Source organism: Phyllobates terribilis, unplaced genomic scaffold (assembly GCF_046119375.1).
Source record: "Phyllobates terribilis strain yellow unplaced genomic scaffold, ASM4611937v1 Scaffold_1__5_contigs__length_1240528914, whole genome shotgun sequence".
Taxonomy (NCBI): Eukaryota; Metazoa; Chordata; class Amphibia; order Anura; family Dendrobatidae; genus Phyllobates; species Phyllobates terribilis.
In genome coordinates, this window is record NW_027362761.1 from 1,079,077,761 (window position 1) to 1,079,100,916 (window position 23,156).

Below are 23,156 nucleotides of genomic sequence, written 5' to 3' on the forward strand. Positions count from 1 at the left end.
GCATACTGAACCAGTATGGCTACCACAGCATCTTGCAGCAGCATGCTATTCCATCCGGTTTGCGTTTAGTTGGACCATCATTTATTTTTCAACAGGACAATGACCCCAAACACACCTCCAGGCTGTGTAAGGGCTATTTAACCAAGAAGGAGAGTGATGGGGTGCTACGCCAGATGACCTGGCCTCCACAGTCACCAAACCTGAACCCAATTGAGATGGTTTGGGGTGAGCTGGACCGCAGAGTGAAGGTAAAAGGGCCAACAAGTGCTAAGCATCTCTGGGAACTCCTTCAAGATTGTTGGAAGACCATTTCCGGTGACTACCTCTTGAAGCTCATCAAGAGAATGCCAAGAGTGTGCAAAGAAGTCATCAAAGCAAAAGGTGGCTACTTTGAAGAACCTACAATATAAGACATATTTTCAGTTGTTTCACACTTTTTTGTTAAGTATATAATTCCATGTGTTAATTCATAGTTTTGATGCCTTCAGTGTGAATGTACAATTTTCATAGTCAAGAAAATACAGAAAAATCTTTAAATGAGAAGGTGTGTCCAAACTTTTGGTCTGTACTGTAGATCGATTGATAATTGAATGGATTAGTGAAAAGATATGGGATGAATTGAATAATTGAATAGTTACATCTATAAATGCGTGTATAGTCTAGCTATATGTAAACACCATTTTAGTGTTCTTTCTCTCCATAGTTCATGATGATCACTGGTGTCTGATCAGCCATAGTGATCATTATTAGTGTATAATGATAGGAGAAGGTGATCAGATGCCTCCCGGTCACTGGGTCCAGGTCTGTTGGTGACCATGGTCACTGTCGGTGCAGGCCGGTAATACACAGAGCAGGAGCTGTGACCCGGCAGTCAGTGTGACCGTCAGCAGCTGAGGAGCCCCCGGCACATGAAGGGTGCCCTGACTTGTTGCTCCATCAGGGGCGTGTCCTCGGCTGACAAGATGCTGGGACCCTTCATCCTCAGCACGTGGAAGGACAGTGGTGCAGTGATCCCTGAGTGGGGAGGAGGAGGAGGAGAGCCAGCAGGGCAGTGTGGGGATGTGAGCTGCACTCAGCATGATGTCCATGCAACAGTTTAGCAGCCTTCCAGCTGAGGAGAGCTACACACCGGTCATCTGCACCAGCAGGGTAAGGGCATGCCGAGCACTGTGCCAGCCTCCTGGGATGGCTACCATGTCGGGGTCGGGGCTTTCCCTCACTGTACCAGGCGCTGAGCCTCTGTCAGATGATAGCAGGTATATTGTGTTGTGCATTTCTCTCAGTAATAAATGTGTCACCTTGTCCGCCTGCCCGTCCACAGACACTGTGGCGGGACACAGGAGCTAGCACTCCACCACACACAAGTCCTTCCCCATAGAGGGTGTGTGCCGGTCCTAAATGCTCAGGAACATCGCGCCTCAGCCTCCAACTTTATGTAACAGCGGACTACAACTATAATGCAGGAGCTGACACTCTACTAGGGCTCTATCTGCTGTAATATAATGCAGGAGCTGACACTCTACTAGGGCTCTATCTGCTGTAATATAATGCAGGAGCTGACACTCTACTAGGGCTCTATCTGCTGTAATATAATGCAGGAGCTGACACTCTACTAGGGCTCTATCTGCTGTAATATAATGCAGGAGCTGACACTCTACTAGGGCTCTATCTGCTGTAATATAATGCAGGAGCTGACACTCTACTAGGGCTCTATCTGCTGTAATATAATGCTGGAGCTGACACTCTACTAGGGCTCTATCTGCTGTAATATAATGCTGGAGCTGACACTCTACTAGGGCTCTATCTGCTGTAATATAATGCAGGAGCTGACACTCTACTAGGGCTCTATCTGCTGTAATATAATGCAGGAGCTGACACTCTACTAGGGCTCTATCTGCTGTAATATAATGCTGGAGCTGACACTCTACTAGGGCTCTATCTGCTGTAATATAATGCAGGAGCTGACACTCTACTAGGGCTCTATCTGCTGTAATATAATGCAGGAGCTGACACTCTACTAGGGCTCTATCTGCTGTAATATAATGCAGGAGCTGACACTCTACTAGGGCTCTATCTGCTGTAATATAATGCTGGAGCTGACACTCTACTAGGGCTCTATCTGCTGTAATATAATGCAGGAGCTGACACTCTACTAGGACTCTATCTGCTGTAATATAATGCAGGAGCTGACACTCTACTAGGGCTCTATCTGCTGTAATATAATGCAGGAGCTGACACTCTACTAGGGCTCTATCTGCTGTAATATAATGCAGGAGCTGACACTCTACTAGGGCTCTATCTGCTGTAATATAATGCAGGAGCTGACACTCTACTAGGGCTCTATCTGCTGTAATATAATGCAGGAGCTGACACTCTACTAGGGCTCTATCTGCTGTAATATAATGCAGGAGCTGACACTACTAGGGCTCTATCTGCTGTAATATAATGCAGGAGCTGACACTCTACTAGGGCTCTATCTGCTGTAATATAATGCTGGAGCTGACACTCTACTAGGGCTCTATCTGCTGTAATATAATGCAGGAGCTGACACTCTACTAGGACTCTATCTGCTGTAATATAATGCAGTAGCTGACACTCTACTAGGGCTCTATCTGCTGTAATATAATGCAGGAGCTGACACTCTACTAGGGCTCTATCTGCTGTAATATAATGCTGGAGCTGACACTCTACTAGGGCTCTATCTGCTGTAATATAATGCTGGAGCTGACACTCTACTAGGGCTCTATCTGCTGTAATACAATGCTGGAGCTGACACTCTACTAGGACTCTATCTGCTGTAATATAATGCAGGAGCTGACACTCTACTAGGGCTCTATCTGCTGTAATATAATGCAGGAGCTGACACTCTACTAGGGCTCTATCTGCTGTAATATAATGCAGGAGCTGACACTCTACTAGGGCTCTATCTGCTGTAATATATTGCTGGAGCTGACACTCTACTAGGGCTCTATCTGCTGTAATATAATGCAGGAGCTGACACTACTAGAGCTCTATCTGCTGTAATATAATGCTGGAGCTGACACTCTACTAGGGCTCTATCTGCTGTAATAGAATGCTGGAGCTGACACTCTACTAGGGCTCTATCTGCTGTAATATAATGCAGGAGCTGACACTCTACTAGGGCTCTATCTGCTGTAATATAATGCTGGAGCTGACACTCTACTAGGACTCTATCTGCTGTAATATAATGCAGGAGCTGACACTCTACTAGGGCTCTATCTGCTGTAATATAATGCAGGAGCTGACACTCTACTAGGGCTCTATCTGCTGTAATATATTGCAGGAGCTGACACTCTACTAGGGCTCTATCTGCTGTAATATAATGCAGGAGCTGACACTCTACTAGGACTCTATCTGCTGTAATATATTGCAGGAGCTGACACTCTACTAGGGCTCTATCTGCTGTAATATAATGCAGGAGCTGACACTACTAGGGCTCTATCTGCTGTAGTATAATGCAGGAGCTGACACTCTACTAGGGCTCTATCTGCTGTAATATATTGCAGGAGCTGACACTCTACTAGGGCTCTATCTGCTGTAATATAATGCAGGAGCTGACACTCTACTAGGGCTCTATCTGCTGTAATATAATGCAGGAGCTGACACTCTACTAGGGCTCTATCTGCTGTAATATAATGCAGGAGCTGACACACTACTAGGACTCTATCTGCTGTAATATAATGCAGGAGCTGACACTCTACTAGGACTCTATCTGCTGTAATATAATGCAGGAGCTGACACTCTACTAGGGCTCTATCGGCTGTAATATAATGCATTAGCTGACACTCTACTAGGGCTCTATCTGCTGTAATATAATGCAGGAGCTGACACTCTACTAGGGCTCTATCTGCTGTAATATAATGCAGGAGCTGACACTCTACTAGGACTCTATCTGCTGTAATATATTGCAGGAGCTGACACTCTACTAGGACTCTATCTGCTGTAATATATTGCAGGAGCTGACACTCTACTAGGACTCTATCTGCTGTAATATATTGCAGGAGCTGACACTCTACTAGGGCTCTATCTGCTGTAATACAATGCTGGAGCTGACACTCTACTAGGACTCTATCTGCTGTAATATAATGCAGGAGCTGACACTCTACTAGGGCTCTATCTGCTGTAATATAATGCATGAGCTGACACTCTACTAGGGCTCTATCTGCTGTAATATAATGCAGGAGCTTACACTCTACTAGGACTCTATCTGCTGTAATATAATGCAGTAGCTGACACTCTACTAGGGCTCTATCTGCTGTAATATAATGACGGAGCTGACACTCTACTAGGGCTCTATCTGCTGTAATATAATGCAGGAGCTGACACTCTACTAGGGCTCTATCTGCTGTAATATAATGCAGGAGCTGACACTCTACTAGGGCTCTATCTGCTGTAATATAATGCAGGAGCTGACACTCTACTAGGGCTCTATCTGCTGTAATATGTTGCAGGAGCTGACACTCTACTAGGGCTCTATCTGCTGTAATATAATGCATGAGCTGACACTCTACTAGGGCTCTATCTGCTGTAATATAATGCAGGAGCTGACACTCTACTAGGGCTCTATCTGCTGTAATATAATGCAGGAGCTGACACTCTACTAGGGCTCTATCTGCTGTAATATAATGCAGGAGCTGACACTCTACTAGGACTCTATCTGCTGTAATATAATGCAGGAGCTGACACTCTACTAGGGCTCTATCTGCTGTAATATAATGCAGGAGCTGACACTCTACTAGGACTCTATCTGCTGTAATATAATGCAGGAGCTGACACTCTACTAGGGCTCTATCTGCTGTAATATAATGCAGGAGCTGACACTCTACTAGGGCTCTATCTGCTGTAATATAATGCTGGAGCTGACACTCTACTAGGGCTCTATCTGCTGTAATATAATGCAGGAGCTGACACTCTACTAGGGCTCTATCTGCTGTAATATAATGCAGGAGCTGACACTCTACTAGGACTCTATCTGCTGTAATATATTGCAGGAGCTGACACTCTACTAGGACTCTATCTGCTGTAATATATTGCAGGAGCTGACACTCTACTAGGGCTCTATCTGCTGTAATATAATGCTGGAGCTGACACTCTACTAGGGCTCTATCTGCTTTAATATATTGCAGGAGCTGACACTCTACTAGGGCTCTATCTGCTGTAATATAATGCATGAGCTGACACTCTACTAGGGCTCTATCTGCTGTAATATAATGCAGGAGCTGACACTCTACTAGGACTCTATCTGCTGTAATATAATGCAGTAACTGACACTCTACTAGGGCTCTATCTGCTGTAATATAATGACGGAGCTGACACTCTACTAGGGCTCTATCTGCTGTAATATAATGCAGGAGCTGACACTCTACTAGGGCTCTATCTGCTGTAATATAATGCAGGAGCTGACACTCTACTAGGGCTCTATCTGCTGTAATATAATGCAGGAGCTGACACTCTACTAGGGCTCTATCTGCTGTAATATATTGCAGGAGCTGACACTCTTCTAGGGCTCTATCTGCTGTAATATAATGCAGGAGCTGACACTCTACTAGGGCTCTATCTGCTGTAATATAATGCAGGAGCTGACACTCAACTAGGACTCTATCTGCTGTAATATAATGCAGGAGCTGACACTCTACTAGGGCTCTATCTGCTGTAATATAATGCAGGAGCTGACACTCTACTAGGACTCTTTCTGCTGTAATATAATGCAGGAGCTGACACTCTACTAGGGCTCTATCAGCTGTAATATAATGCAGGAGCTGACACTCTACTAGGGCTCTATGTGCTGTAATATAATGCTGGAGCTGACACTCTACTAGGGCTCTATCTGCTGTAATATAATGCAGGAGCTGACACTCTACTAGGGCTCTATCTGCTGTAATATAATGCAGGAGCTGACACTCTACTAGGACTCTATCTGCTGTAATATAATGCAGGAGCTGACACTCTACTAGGGCTCTATCTGCTGTAATATAATGCAGGAGCTGACACTCTACTAGGGCTCTATCTGCTGTAATATAATGCTGGAGCTGACACTCTACTAGGACTCTATCTGCTGTAATATAATGCAGGAGCTGACACTCTACTAGGGCTCTATCTGCTGTAATATAATGCAGGAGCTGACACTCTACTAGGACTCTATCTGCTGTAATATATTGCAGGAGCTGACACTCTACTAGGACTCTATCTGCTGTAATATATTGCAGGAGCTGACACTCTACTAGGGCTCTATCTGCTGTAATATAATGCTGGAGCTGACACTCTACTAGGGCTCTATCTGCTTTAATATATTGCAGGAGCTGACACTCTACTAGGGCTCTATCTGCTGTAATATAATGCATGAGCTGACACTCTACTAGGGCTCTATCTGCTGTAATATAATGCAGGAGCTGACACTCTACTAGGACTCTATCTGCTGTAATATAATGCAGTAACTGACACTCTACTAGGGCTCTATCTGCTGTAATATAATGACGGAGCTGACACTCTACTAGGGCTCTATCTGCTGTAATATAATGCAGGAGCTGACACTCTACTAGGGCTCTATCTGCTGTAATATAATGCAGGAGCTGACACTCTACTAGGGCTCTATCTGCTGTAATATAATGCAGGAGCTGACACTCTACTAGGGCTCTATCTGCTGTAATATATTGCAGGAGCTGACACTCTTCTAGGGCTCTATCTGCTGTAATATAATGCAGGAGCTGACACTCTACTAGGGCTCTATCTGCTGTAATATAATGCAGGAGCTGACACTCTACTAGGACTCTATCTGCTGTAATATAATGCAGGAGCTGACACTCTACTAGGGCTCTATCTGCTGTAATATAATGCAGGAGCTGACACTCTACTAGGACTCTTTCTGCTGTAATATAATGCAGGAGCTGACACTCTACTAGGGCTCTATCAGCTGTAATATAATGCAGGAGCTGACACTCTACTAGGGCTCTATGTGCTGTAATATAATGCTGGAGCTGACACTCTACTAGGGCTCTATCTGCTGTAATATAATACAGGAGCTGACACTCTACTAGGACTCTATCTGCTATAATATAATGCAGGAGCTGACACTCTACTAGGGCTCTATCTGCTGTAATATATTGCAGGAGCTGACACTCTACTAGGACTCTATCTGCTGTAATATAATGCAGTAGCTGACACTCTGCTAGGGCTCTATCTGCTGTAATATAATGCAGGAGCTGACACTCTACTAGGGCTCTATCTGCTGTAATATAATGCTGGAGCTGACACTCTACTAGGGCTCTATCTGCTGTAATATAATGCAGGAGCTGACACTCTACTAGGGCTCTATCTGCTGTAATATAATGCTGGAGCTGACACTCTACTAGGGCTCTATCTGCTGTAATATAATACAGGAGCTGACACTCTACTAGGACTCTATCTGCTATAATATAATGCAGGAGCTGACACTCTACTAGGGCTCTATCTGCTGTAATATATTGCAGGAGCTGACACTCTACTAGGACTCTATCTGCTGTAATATAATGCAGTAGCTGACACTCTACTAGGGCTCTATCTGCTGTAATATAATGCAGGAGCTGACACTCTACTAGGGCTCTATCTGCTGTAATATAATGCTGGAGCTGACACTCTACTAGGACTCTATCTGCTGTAATATAATGCTGGAGCTGACACTCTACTAGGGCTCTATCTGCTGTAATATAATGCAGGAGCTGACACTCTACTAGGACTCTACCTGCTGTAATATAATGACGGAGCTGACACTCTACTAGGGCTCTATCTGCTGTAATATAATGCAGGAGCTGACACTCTACTAGGGCTCTATCTGCTGTAATATATTGCAGAAGCTGACACTCTACTAGGGCTCTATCTGCTGTAATATAATGCAGGAGCTGACACTCTACTAGGGCTCTATCTGCTGTAATATAATGCTGGAGCTGACACTACTAGGGCTCTATCTGCTGTAATATAATGCAGGAGCTGACACTACTAGGGCTCTATCTGCTGTAATATAATGCAGGAGCTGACACTCTACTAGGACTCTATCTGCTGTAATATAATGCAGGAGCTGACACTCTACTAGGGCTCTATCTGCTGTAATATAATGCCGGAGCTGACACTCTACTAGGACTCTATCTGCTGTAATATAATGCAGTAGCTGACACTCTACTAGGGCTCTATCTGCTGTAATATAATGCAGGAGCTGACACTCTACTAGGGCTCTATCTGCTGTAATATAATGCTGGAGCTGACACTCTACTAGGACTCTATCTGCTGTAATATAATGCTGGAGCTGACACTCTACTAGGGCTCTATCTGCTGTAATATAATGCAGGAGCTGACACTCTACTAGGACTCTACCTGCTGTAATATAATGACGGAGCTGACACTCTACTAGGGCTCTATCTGCTGTAATATAATGCAGGAGCTGACACTCTACTAGGGCTCTATCTGCTGTAATATATTGCAGAAGCTGACACTCTACTAGGGCTCTATCTGCTGTAATATAATGCAGGAGCTGACACTCTACTAGGGCTCTATCTGCTGTAATATAATGCTGGAGCTGACACTACTAGGGCTCTATCTGCTGTAATATAATGCAGGAGCTGACACTACTAGGGCTCTATCTGCTGTAATATAATGCAGGAGCTGACACTCTACTAGGACTCTATCTGCTGTAATATAATGCAGGAGCTGACACTCTACTAGGGCTCTATCTGCTGTAATATAATGCCGGAGCTGACACTCTACTAGGGCTCTATCTGCTGTAATTTAATGCAGGAGCTGACACTTTACTAGGGCTCTATCTGCTGTAATAGGGGACAGGGGAGGAGTGTTATCTCATCAGGTAGAAATGTGCTATACAGTGAGGTGTGGGGGCAGATTGTGAGGCTGCACATGGGGGGCTGCCAGCAGTGGTCTGGCACATGTGATGGTTTAGAGAACTGAAGGTGAAACTTCCTGCGGAAACATTGTGGAACTATACTTGGAAATCAGTCTATGGATTATAGTCACTTGTGTCCTGTATTTAGTAAAAGTAGTGACAGGACTAGAAAGGATTTTATTCCACCAATCACAGGTCACTGACAGAATGTTAAGAACATTTTATATCTATCTGTCTATCTATCTATCTATCTATCTATCTATCTATGTATCTATCTATCTATCTATCTATCCTATCAATCGTTTATCCATCTATCTGGAAAGCTGGCTATCTAGGAATCAGAGCTTGAATTTGCCAATGTAGTGGAGCTAAGTTTGAAATTTGGCACATCTGTGTAAACCCAATAATTATCTGTGATTTCCCTAATTATCTGCGATTTCCCATAAGGAAGAAGGTAAACATGTTGAGTTATGATCATCATTCAGAGAATTGCCCTCTTGTTGAAAATATTGAAAACAATGAATTTGTGTGTTCAGCACTACTACATCTGTAGTATACCAGAAAAGAAGAAAGCAAACATTAATCTTTCAGTGACATAAATCACAGTCTTATTTCCATCTATATAATTCATGCAGTAGTACTTTCTCTCTCAGGCAACACCCCTAATATGCTCTCCTAATGCTGGGTATTATACTCCAACTTCCTCTCTGCTGGAATCCTGCTCAGATTGTAATCTAAAGTTTTCATGAGTAAAACATGTATTTACAGTAATAACATGTGAGGCAGATGTAGTATTAGATTATAGAATTACTATAATCTATCTATCATTTGCATACAACCCTATATTATTTGGTAACCAAACTATTAGCTATTGAATTTTTTTTCTTTCCTTTCCTTTTTTTCCTTCCTTTCTTTCTTTTTTTATTTCCACTTATGGCTTTGGAGGGCTGCGGTTTTTTCCTCCATTAATGAAAGATATAGAATTCATATGCTAAAAGCTACAAATTTACACCCTTTTTTGCTATCCCAGTGCTGCTTCAATTTAAGATTTATCTATCTATCTATCTATCTATCTATCTATCTATCTATCTATCTATCTATCTATCTATCTATCTCATATCTATCTATCTATCTATTATCTAACTATCTATCTATCTATCTATCTATCTATCTATCTATCTATCTATCTATCTATCTATCTATCTATGTACCTATCTATTTATCTTTTTGTATAACAATCTATATTATTTGGTAACCAAGCTTTTAGCTATTGCATTCTCAGGACATAAGCAGTGTTATTCTATATCTGTTTTTATTTATTATAATTTATTTATTTATCAACATGTTTAGAACCTTTGAAGTTTTCATATATTAATGATATTTTCTGATTTATATTTGATATTCTAAAAACTATTACTATCTGATAATCTCATTTGCTCAGTTACATTTAGCAGCATATTCTTCTGTAAATTTGCAGTGACCCTACGTAGATCTGCACATTCGTCACAATCGTTGTGCTATTTTTGTTTTTCTGTTATTTTTTATTCTATTATTACTCTGTTACATATACATCTATTTTGCCCAGAATATTTCTACTTGCTTCTCTTAAACGACGGCTCGGTTACATCTCTATGTGTTTGCTTATGCATGCGAGCCTATATTTGTGTACTTGATAATGATTACATAAGAGATCTATGGTTTTCCTACATTTTGAGAATTTTTGCACAGACGTGCAACAGCGGCATTATATTAAGACTTGTGATTCATTTACTTTCACACTTTATAAGAAATGAACACAGATTGAAAATAAATTATATATACAGCATATTGTTTAGATTTTCAACTAAGAAGAACTTTTTTTGTAATAAAAGGAAGAAAATACAATTTAGAATTTTCTCATGCCAGCCAATCAGGTCTCGTACAGCTGTGCTCTCATTGATTGCTAGGGGTAACAGCTCTGTTTTTATTTGCACAAGGTTTTACAAATACTATTCAATACAAATACTATTCAATACAAATACTATTCAATGCATTTTGCACCATATTAGCTGTAGAAATCTTTATATGTCTAAAATAGAGTATTTGTAATAAAAGTTATAACACTTATATATAGTTATATAGTTATTTGGTAACGATTGCTAAACAACTGTGAAATTATTTAACGTGAAAAGTTTCCTTGTTAGAATATCGGTGAGATTACTTAGGACGGACAGATATGTAATCCTTGTCTTTTTTTTCCATTACCCCTAAAAATAACCCTGCAGAAGATGAGACTTCATATTCCCCCCAAATGACAGTCTACGCACACCCAATAATTCCACAGTGGAAAGTCTGAATGTTAAAATACCTGCTTAAAAATAGACCAGCAGGCTATGCACTCAGATCTGTCTACAGTGCCACTGCTGGGCAAAATCTTATCTCTCTTCCCAAAAAGCTCATGTGAACGACTTGAAATTCCAATATTCCAGTGTGAGTTATATGCTGTGTGCACTATATAAGAGACTATCAGGAGCTTCTGAAGGACGAGACATCATGTACCCAACCACTAATCTAATATAAATGTTGCATTGTAGCAGAAAGGTCCCGGATTAATCCCAACATGGCTGCTAGCCAACCTGCGAGTTGTTCCTTTTAAGAGCACTGAAACCTTGATTTCAACGATGTGACACTTTCTGGACTGCTTGGTGCAGTTTTGATAGAATCCCTGTTTTATTTCCAGCAGAGGTCAGAATGCTGTGCTGTGTATAACCCCGCCCACATCCCTGATTGGCAGCTTCCTGTCTACATTGTCAGTAAGATGCCAATCAGTGGTGGGCGTGGGGTTGGCTGGACTGGTCTACATGTGAGACTTAGCCCTCTAGTGAGAATCTTCTTCTGATAAAACACTAACTGTATTGAAACTACAGAACACAGCCCAATAAGTGACACATCCCTGGAATCAGGCTCTCAGCCCCTACATTATGCTGCTCTCAGATTAAAGCACCACTCCAGCGGTTTTTTTTTCTATCGCACCCTTAAGCGGTGCTTTAAATGTAATTCCCCTGTCCTCTGTCTCAAACTCACCTGCCGCTGCCTTCATCCTTTTCCAGCATCGCTCCCTTTGGTCTTTGGTGAAAAGTGACCTGCCGGCAGCTCCAGGGTTTCATGGAGCACAATGGAGGTCACTTTTCAGTACAACATGTATTTACAGTAATAACATGTGAGGCAGATGTAGTATTAGATTATATAATTATCTACGACCATATACATCTTGTCTTTCAAGTATGAATGAAGTTTTCCTGGACCACCTTTATCACAAAATTTTTGACTAGCACCCGACTTCCCGGTGCCAATTCTGCTCCATAACATTTTCAATCATAGTACTCCTTAATCTTGTTCTGTCCTTGCCTAACCACTTTGGACGCTATGTTGTATGCCTCTGCCATCTGTTCCTTCCATTTCCGAAAGTACTCCGGATACGGTCTGTAAGTCTCTGACACCAGAGTATCGAACATGATGTCGATTGGCAGTCTTGGCGATCATCCATACAATAGGAAGAAGGGTGAGTAACCCGTTGCATCGGTCTTTGTACAGTTATAGGCATATACCACTTTTGACAGAGAACTCTTCCAGTCTTTCTTCTCATCAGCTGTTAAAGTGTGCAAAAACGACAATAATGTCTGGTTAAAACGTTCCATTTGTCCATAACCCTATGGGTGATAGGGCATTGTGTGGGATCTCTGAATTCTACAGTACTTTCCTAGCTTGGCAAAGAGCTGGTTCTCAAATTCTCCTCCTTGGTCGTCGTGTAACCTCGTAGGGAACCCAAACCTCAAAGCAAAATCATTGAAGATTTTCTCTGCAACTGTTTGACCAGCTTTATTGGTGGTGGCATATGCTTGGGCAAATCGAGTAAAATGGTCCATCACCACCAATATGTATTCGTAACCACCCTTGCACGTCTCGAGATGTAGAAAGTCTATTGAGACCATCTCAAACGGATACGTAGTTTGGATATTGCCCATAGGTGCCAGGGTTGATGTGTTGGGACATTTATCTTTCAGACACCCACACTCCCTGGTCACATACAGTACAGACCAAAAGTTTGGACACACCTTCTCATTTAAAGATTTTTCTGTGTTTTCATGACTATGTGGAATTATATATTATTTTTCAACAGGACAATGACCCCAAACACACCTCCAGGCTGTGTAAGGGCTATTTGACCAAGAAGGAGAGTGATGGGTGCTACGCCAGATGACCTGGCCTCCATAGTCACCAGACCTGAACCCAATCGAGATGGTTTGGGGTGAGCTGGACCGCAGAGTGAAGGCAAAAGGGCCAACAAGTGCTAAGCATCTCTGGGAACTCCTTCAAGATTGTTGGAAGACCATTTCCGATGACTACCTCTTGAAGCTCATCAAGCTCATAAAGAGAATGCCAAGAGTGTGCAAAGCAGTCATCAAAGCAAAAGGTGGCTACTTTGAAGAACCTAGAATATAAGACATATTTTCAGTTGTTTCATACTTTTTTGTTAAGTATATAATTCCACATGTGTTAATTTATAGTTTTGATGCCTTCAGTGTGAATGTACAATTTTCATAGTCATGAAAATACAGAAAAATCTTTAAATCAGAAGGTGTGTCCAAACTTTTGGTCTGTACTGTACCTCTCAATATCTCTCTGCATGTACAGCCAGAAGAAACGTACACGGATCAAGTTGGTTGTCCTTTACACTCCCAGGTGACCCATGTTTTCATGGAGTTCTTTGAAGACCAACCTACGGAATATTCTGGGTAGCACCAACTGCCGGTTTTGTCCTCCTTTACGATACAGGATTCCGTCTTCACTGAGGTAGAGCTTTGTCTATTCTTTAACTAAAACAGATACTGCTTGTGACTCATTATCTCTCTCCCTTTTACTTGGAAACCGATTCTGGTCCACATAAAGTAGTATTCTACCAATTATCCGATCTTCCCATTGTGCTCTATGGATTTTTGCTTTTGGTAGTTGTTGAATGGACAGGGGGTGATCTTGTTCTCTCACTTTTATGGAGGTTTCCACTGTCAACGGACACCATAATGGTGTCTTCCTCTTGATAAGCTTGCACTGCTTGGGTAGTGCTCTCAATTGCTTCCAGACTGACTTCCTCCAAGCATTCTTGCATGAACTCTTCAGGCTCTAGTGGCATTCTCGACAATCCGTCAGCATCCACATTGCATTTTCCTGGCCTGTACTTGATGCTGAAATTGAAGTCAGCTAGTTCAGCGACCCATCTCTGACCCGTTGCATTCAGTTTGGCTGCAGTGAGGACATAGGTCAAAGGGTTGTTGTCAGTGTATACCTCAAGCTCTTTGCTGTAGTAGAGATAATCTCTGAATCTTTCACAGATAGCCCATTTCAATGCCAGGAACTCCAATTTTCCGGAATGTAGATGATAATTCTTCTCGGCATCTGTCAGCGTTCTAGAACCATAACCGATGACTCTCAATTTTCCATCTTGATGCTGATACAGGGCAGCTCCCAGTCCAACTTGAGAAGCGTCACAATGAAGAACAAATGGTAAGTTGAAATCATGATATCCCAAGATGGGTGGTTTTACCAGGTAGTCTACTAGTTCTTCCAATACCTCCTGGTGGTCTGCTGACCACAGAATGGGCTGTTGGGACGAAACGGCGTTGTTTCTTTTAAGCCTGGTCCTACCCGTGTTCTTCTTTTTCTCCGTGGGTGTTGTTGACTCTGTTGTCCCCACCAAGAGGAGGTATAGCTGGGCGGCAATCCTGGAGAAGTTCAGAATGTAAGTTCGAAAATAGGAGAGAAATCCTAAGATCTGCCTCAACTGTAGAGGGCCGCTTGTCTTTTAAGGCCAGTACCGAAGCGATTTCTGCTGGGTCCATGGTATATCCTTCTCCGGACACAATTTTCCCTAGAAATTGGACTTGCCTTTTGAACAGTTCACACTTTTTTGGGGTCAACTTAACTCTGTGTTGTTGATACCGCTGTAATATGGTCCTCACGTGTTCAACATGCTCCCGGAAGGTTTTCCTGTGAACCACATTGTCATGCAAGTACGGCTGGCTGATATTGTCCCTCTATCCTTCCAAACAGGTCTCCATGCTCCTCTGAAATTCTGCTGGAGCTGAACTGAGCCCAAATGGTATGCGGATCCACTCATATAACCCCCATGGTGGGATGAATGCTGTCAAGGGTCTACTGGACTCTTCAACAAACCCTTGATGGTAATCTTTACCCTGATCGAGGACAGAGAACCAGGTACTTCCTGATAGGCTATCCAGCATATCTTGAATCTTTGGTATCGGGTGCCGATCAGGTACTGACTTTCGGTTTAGTTCTCGGTAATCACAGCAGAGTCTCAACGTACCATCCTTCTTCCTAACACAAACTAAAGGAGAGAAATAAGACGACTTTGACTTTTGGACCCAACCTCTTTGATTTGATCTTGTAAATACTCTTTCACTTCACGGTGTAATGGTTTCGGCACAGACATGTAACTTCTGGTTACTGGGGTCTTGTCTTTCTAATTGATTTTCAATTGCAACGATAGGATATAGCCTATATCAGAGTCATCTTTAGAGAATGCATGACACTCTTCTCTCAGCATCTGTTTTGCTATCGCTATATCTTCAGCACACAAGTGTTCCAGGGATACTGGGGGATCCCAGGACCTTGAGGTGGGTTGTGCAATTTCCTCCCTTGGGCAACTCCTGTTCCTTGGTGGGGAGACTGAATTCACGGTAGACCCCTGGGTGGGTCTCACACTGGCTGGATATACAGTTTTAACGGTTTCAATGTGACCTAACACAGTCTTTGGATGCAGTCTAATTTCGTGTTTCGTAGTATTCATCACCGGTACTGTCACTTGAGCAAACCCATCAGTAGGAATCATAAACACAGTCTCACCTTCAACTAGGCCTTGAGGAAGTTATGAGGAGTCTTTTGGCACGGCCAGTCTTTTTTGGACTTTTCTTCCCAGTTCTACCCGGACTCCACACCTCACCCCCACCATTTGGTTTGCAGGGATGATGGTTGGGCACCAGCCTACCTTGATTTCTTTTAGGTCCATTGTAGTCTGTGCTTTCTTTACTCTATGAATCAGATTTTCTGCCACGGTGTTGAGTATTGCAAGTGATGTGGCAATTGCATCCACCAACAGCGTCCCTGACTTGTGTTTCGAAATGACCTCACTGATTACATTATAACCCAGGATAGGATCCTCTGCCACATTCTGATCACTGGTCACGAGAAATGGTACCAAAAGCTCAATGGTGTTGCTGTTCTTCGTGGCCCTCAGTTGGAAAGTCACTTCCACCCAGTCTATGAAAGGGATCTCGGTCTGGTTGACAGCTTTGCCGTGGATTTCCACTGGTCCTAAGAGTTCTTTTAGTGACCTAAGGCAGGTATGTGGCAGATAGTACCTTCTCCATTCTTCATTTAAAAGGCTTGATTGGGCTCCTGTGTCCCACAGTGCTTTTACCAGGAGTCCATCAAGCTGGCACTGTATGAAGCACCTTTCACCGATTAGGCTGATGAGGCTATCTTTACTGAATGAGGAATGCTCCTCCCAGGAGTACATCGTTTGACCTCCGCACTGGGCATTAAGTAACTGATGCCCCTGTCTCTCTTGCAGCTGTTGTAGACGGGAACACACTTGGAGATAGTACTTACGCAGCCGTTTTACCTCATATGCTGTTCTAGGGTTTGGTGAGATTGGATTTTCCACTGGGGCCTCCTCCGAGTCGCGGTTACCAGTCCCCCGGACACCAAGCCTCTGGAAAACAGACTTTATAAAACCAGATTTCACTGCAATCACACCTCTGCTATAGGCCATACAGGTAAGTATAGATTTACTTTTCTATACCATGTATGGCCATAGTAGAGGTCTGATATCACCCAGGGGGGTGACACATTCCCTTTAAGAAAAGTCAATTCCAAAGCTTCTCCTCTACTTTGAAATGTTAAACATGTACAGTACACAGATGACACACGGATGATACACGGATGCCATCCGTGTGCTGTACGTATTTTATACAGACCCATAGACTTGTATTGACCCTAGTAAAAAACAGACATATCTCCATGTGATTCACATGGACACATGGTTCGTATGAAAACACAGGCATGTGAAGATCATGATAGGTTTTAATAGGTACGTGCGGATATGTGTCTCCGGTATGTGTGAAAGCAGATGCCACACGTAGCGGAAACACGTACATGTGAAGGGGACCTTAGATATATAGAAGTATACCCTCCTGAACATCGAAATTGCAACATCAAGAAGGAAAAAGGAAAAGTAATTTAAGAATTATGGAAATCACAGGATCGATAGACAATGTTAATGATATGCAAATAAGGAAAAAATGGAAACAAAATTTTAAAAACATATCGATTTATTCAGTATTGAGTATGTGCACCAGAAAGAAATTTCCACACTTACACACCTTGGCTGCTAGCAATGAGGTTATTAATTGTTGTCTGAGGAATGCTCTGCCTCACTGAATGCACTTAGGTACACAAATCATCAAGATCTGCTGCTGGCAGCTCCCTTTTCAGTTGCCAACCAATGACATCCCACATGTGCTTGATTGGAGACGAGTCTGGAGACTCTGCAGGCTGTGGTAGAATGTTTAGGTCACACAGGATGCTCACGGTAGCACCAGCAATATGTAGCCAGGTGTTGTTGTGTTGAAAAATAGTTCCTGGGACAGTTTGGAGAAATTTCTGTACTGTTGGTTCCACAATCATCAAGGTTTGCTCATATCTGCATATAAAAAATTGCTGTGATGTTTATTCCTATAAGTTGAACGAGTGTCATGCGTATGTGCTGCGTATGTCACTCCGTATGTCATGCGAGTGAGCGATTTCTTTCTCGCCTAGCATCCTTAATGACATCCGTATGACATGTGTATGCAATCTGAATGCAATGCATTTTTAACATAATCTTTAACATACTGTAATTCACTATGTAATTTAAAGCTTGTTTATTAACCTAATAAATAAATAAATGAAAAAAAAAAACGACATGGGATCCTCCCCTATTTTTTTAAACCAGCAAACTAGGTAAAGCAGACAGCTGTGAGCTGACATTATCAGGCTGGGAAGGTTCCTGGTTATTGGGCTCTTCCCAGCCTAAAAATACCAGCCCGCAGCCGCCCCAAAAGTGGCGCATCACATTAGGTGCTTCAATTCTGGCACTTTGCCTTTGATCTTTCCTGGTGCAGTGGCAATTGGGGTAATGGGTTTTGGGATTATGTCAGCTGCGATTTGTCCAAAATCATAGCTGGCATCAAGCCCTCTGGTGTTAGTAATGGAGAGGTGTCTATCAGACACCCCCATTACTAACCCACTAGTTAAAAAAAAACACAAAAAAACTTTATTTAAAAAAACGCTTCCCCCACATTTTCCCTGGTTTCTCAATTTATTATTATTATAAAAAAAACCCGTGCAGGTTCTGGGAACCCAAAACCCAAATGGAAACCTCAAAACCATAAACAGAGGGAAATAAAAACAAGACCCTGTCCCTCGTTCACCAATTTATTAGTAAATTAGGGTCCAACAAAGTCAGCGCTTCACACAATGTTCCCCAATTCCACCAATAAAAGTCTGTGGAGGCTCGTTCTGAGTCTCCATAGGCTTTTAGCAGCAGCCATTTCCGGGTCATGCTGTGCTCCGTGAGACCCGGCGGATCTGGACAGCGGTGACGTAAGTAACTATACTGCTCATCAGAATCGCCAAGTCACACTGCCCTCTGTGAGACCTGGTGACTCTGATGAGCTGTATAGTTACTGATGTCACCTCTGTTCAGAGCTGCCAGGTCTTGCGGAACGCAGCTGGAACTGGAATGGCTGCTGCTAAAAGACCATGGAGATTCAGAATGAGTCTCCATAGAGTTTTATCGATGCAATCGGGGAACGCCGAGGGAAGTGCTGGACAATGCAGATCTGGGTAAGAACCTTATTTTCTAATAAATTGCTGAACGAAGGACAGTGTCTTGTTTTTATTTCTCTCTTTTTATGTTTTTCAGGCTTCCAATTGTGGACTACGTCGGATTCACAGGCCTATGTCAGACCTGCATGGGTTTCTTTTTTAATAAATTGGTGAACCAGGGAAAGTGTAGAGGAGTATTTTTTTAAAATAAAGTATTTTTCATGTATGTGTGTGTTTTTATTTATTACTGGGTTAGTAATGGCGATGTCTAATAAACATCTGTCCATTACTAACACCAGGGCGTGATGCCAGCTGTGATTTTGGACAAATCGCAGCTGACATCAACCCTAAGCCCCATTACCCCGATTGTCAGTGCACAAGGACAATTGGGAAGAGCGAAGGCAGAGTGCCAGACTTAGAGCCTCTAATGTAATGCGCAACTTCTGGGGTGGCTTTGGGCTGCTATTTTTAGGTTGGGAAGGGCCCAATAACCATGGACGTTCCCAGCCTGATAATATCAGCTCACAGCTGTCTGCTTTACCTTGGCTGGTTTTCAAAAATACGTCATTTTTTTCATTTATTTATTTGGTTAGACAAGCATAAAAGGCTGTAGAATAAACTCCACATGAAAGGCCCTAAAGGGTGCAAGTTTATCATATGTAGGGTGGTTGTGAAATTATATATCTGCAGGATATCTATTCATCTTATCTATTCTGATGGTTCGGGCTGTCAATTTACTGTACTTGGCTGATGAAATTTCATGGTTCCTTAGAGATGTGTGCATAAAAATTGGACGGCATACACATGGTCTGTGTGCCATCTGTTTTTTCTCTTGCACCCATTGACGAGTCTTGTCCGAAATACACATCTATTTGCAGCATGCTGTGATTTTTTTCTCCAGCCCGATTACAGCTGAGGAAAAACTTGCAGATCAGCACTGACTCATTAAAAAACATTGGTCAGAGTGCAATGTGATTTTTTTCTCCCGTTGCACTTGTCCGATTTATACTGTAATGTGAGCAAAGTCTCAGACGCTGAGCTGTTAGTGTACCTAGTATGAAGACTACAGGGGTTCGGCTAAACATAGTAGCATAATGAAATAAAAGAATAAATGGAGAATTCCCACCTGAGAGATGGGAGGTGAAATTAGATTGTTGCTTTACTTTTCTGTTTTAGTTTTAATATCTGTTATTTTATCACAAGGTCAGTTAAAGTAAAATTCCGGTAGTGGCTAAAAATATTTAGGCTATTTCAGTATGTGTCATGCTGACCTGCTGTTATGTTTTTCTACTATGCCAGCTGTTTATAGGCTAAAAGATGTGCATTAAACAAGAAATCTTTTTTGGCTTGTTTTTGCTACATTTTTGGCACAGTTTTTGTGCATAGGGCAGGTTTTTTCTTATGTTCACATGGAGCATTCTGATGTGAATAAAATCCATGCCAAAAACCTTTGAATATCATTGATGTGGATTTTAAAGCAGATCCACTGAAAAATCCATGTCAAAATACTCCATGCTAACTTATACAAAGTTTTCTGACAGGGATTTTTCCGGCTGAAATAAATGCGGATAAAAAAGTGCTTTAACCCCTTTCCAGCCCAAGGCGTACTAATACGTATCTGTGCCCTGGGCCTTATGGGCCTGATACGTATTAGTACGCCTTGGCGATTTCACCCGTACACAAGCGGTGCGGGCGAGATCGTCGCTGGGTGTCAGCTGATTGGTACAGCTGACACCCGGTGCTATGTGCAGGAAGCGGTCCCACACCGCTCCCGGCACATTAACCCCCGAAATTCTGCGATCGAAATTGATCGCAGCATTCCGGTGGCAAGAGGAGGTAATCGCTATACTTACCTTCTCTGCCAGCGTCCTGCAGCATTTGAGTCCGGTCCCGGATGTTGTCATGATGAACCGATGTCATGATGACAACATCCGGGTCACCAGGAGGCAGGAAGTTGCTTTGGACTTGCACGACCAAAGTAACTTCTCCCTGTGCAGCGCTGACAGGCTGCATGACATAGGGAGCTGCTGCTCTCTATGCCATGCAGCCGATCAGGCTGCAAAAAGTGAAAGTCCCATAGTGGGACAATGTGAAAAAGTAATAAAAATTTCAGAAAATGAAAAAAAAATATAAAAAAAATTGTAAAAATATAAAAAAAACTAAAAAAAATAATAAAAAAATAATAAAAATATATTGTACCCATAAATAAATAATCTTATGAAAAAAAAAAATAAACCAATAAAAGTACACATATTTAGTATCGCCACGTCCGGAATGACCTGACCTATAAAACTGTCCCGCTAGTTAACCCCTTTAGTGAGCATGGTAAAAAAAATAAAAAACGAAACATAAAGCGATGTTTTATCATCATACCGCCAAACAAAAAATGGAATAAAACGCGATCAAAAAGACAAATGTAAATAAAAATGGTACCGCTGAAAACGTCATCTTGTCCCGCAAAAAACAAGCCACCATACAGCTCCAATGGCAGAAAAATAAAAAAGTTATAGCTCTCATAAAGCGATGCAAAAACAATTCTTTTTTCTATAAAATAGTTTTTATTGTGTAAAAGCGCCAAAATACAAAAAAATATATAAATGTAGTACCGCTACTGACCCGAAGAATAAAGCTACCTTACCAATTTTACCAGACGCAGAACGGGATAAAAAACAATACAAAAAAACAATTCCTGAATTGTTGGTTTTTGTTTATTCTGCCTTCTAAAAATCAGAATAGAAAGCGATCAAAAAATGTCACATGCCCGAAAATGTTACCAATAAAAACATCAACTTGTCCCGCAAAAAACAAGCTGTCACATAACTCTGTCAGCCTAAATATGGAAAAATTATAGCTCTCAAAATATGGCGAAGTAAAAACTAGTCTTTGCAAAAAAATGCGTCATTTAGTGTGTGACAGCTGTCAATCCATAAAAACACTGATATGAATCTGGTGTCGATGTAATAGCACCGACCAGAAGAATAAAGACGTCTAGTCACTTATACCGCACGAGGAACGGCGTAAAAAATAAACTTTAGGGTTAGGGTTGTGCTAAGGTTAGGATTGTGCTAGGGTTAGGGTTGTGCTAGGGTTTGGGTTAGGGTTGTGCTAGGGCTAGGGTTGCGGTTGGGCTAGGGTTGGGGTTGGGCTAGGGTTAGGGTTGGGCTAGGGTTAGGGTTGTGCTAGGGTTAGGCTAGGGTTAGGGTTAGCCTAGGGTTAGGCTAAGGTTAGGGTTAGGTTAGGGTTGGGCTAGTGTTAGGGTTGGGCTAAGGTTAGGGTTGGGGTTGGGATTTTTTCAGAAGTAAAGAAAAAAAATGACGATGATATGGCGACTGATGTTGAGCGCAAGTGCTCGCTACTTGAGTTTGCATCGGGTGCTCGGGCATGCACCGAGTTTAGCGGGTGCTCGAGTTACATGCTTGAGTCTATGCCCCAAATGTTATACAGCCAAAAAAAACTTGTGATTGCCTGCCATGCACGAGCGATCCCCGCATGTTTTTTTTTGGGTGCCTAATAACCGTGAAACATGCGGGGCAGGGACTCGAGCATGTCACTTGAGCACCTGTGATACTTGGTGCATACCCGAGCACCCGATGCAAACTCAAATAGCGAGCACTTGCACTCAAGACTAATGACAACTTATTCAATATGATGACCTAATGATATCAAATTCTGTGTCGTGCCTCTGGGTTCAAAATGTTCATTAATGTTCCCTTGATAAAATCCTTGAGGGGTGTAGTTTCCAAAATGGAGTCACTGGGTGTAGCGGGGGGGGGGTGGTTTCCACTATTTAGGCACATCAGAGACTCCCCAAACGCAACATGGCGTTTGCTAATTATTCAAGCAAATTTTACGTTCAAAAAGTCAAATAGCGCTCTTTCCCTTCCGAACCCTGCCGGGGTATCGGCTTACTCAGGAGAAATTGCACAACAGATTGCATGGTGCAGTTTCTCCCTTTACCCTTAGGAAAATGCAAAATTGGGGGCTGAAAAACATTTTTGTTGAAAAAATGTGAAAATTGTATTTTTACAGTTCAATGTTATAAACTTCTGTGAAGCACCTGGGGGTTCAGGGTGCTCACCACACATCTAGATAAGTTCCCTAAGGGATCTAGTTTCCAAATTGGGGTCACTTGTGGAGGGTTTCCACTGATTAGGCACATCAGAGGCTCCCCAAACGCAACATGGCATCCGCTAAGTATTCAAGCAAATTTTAGATTCAAAAAGTCAAATGGCGCTCCTTCCCTTCCAAACTCTGCCGTGCGCCCAAACAGTGATTTTCCCCCAGATATGGGGTATCGGCTTACTCAGGAGAAATTGCACAAAAATTGCATGGTGCAATTTCTCCT

General features: G+C 42.4%; 1 protein-coding gene across 2 annotated transcripts in view; it reads left to right on the forward strand.

The window, feature by feature from the left end:
* Positions 1 to 965: 965 nt before the first annotated feature.
* The window catches only part of CORIN (corin, serine peptidase), a 506,461-nt gene continuing 484,270 nt past the window's right edge, over positions 966 to 23,156 (forward strand). For both annotated transcript variants that reach the window (XM_073645535.1, XM_073645536.1), the window contains exon 1: positions 966 to 1,149. In XM_073645535.1, coding sequence (XP_073501636.1) covers positions 1,078 to 1,149 — 72 coding nt within the window. In that variant the 5' untranslated portion in view covers positions 966 to 1,077. The remainder of the gene's footprint in view (positions 1,150 to 23,156) is intronic.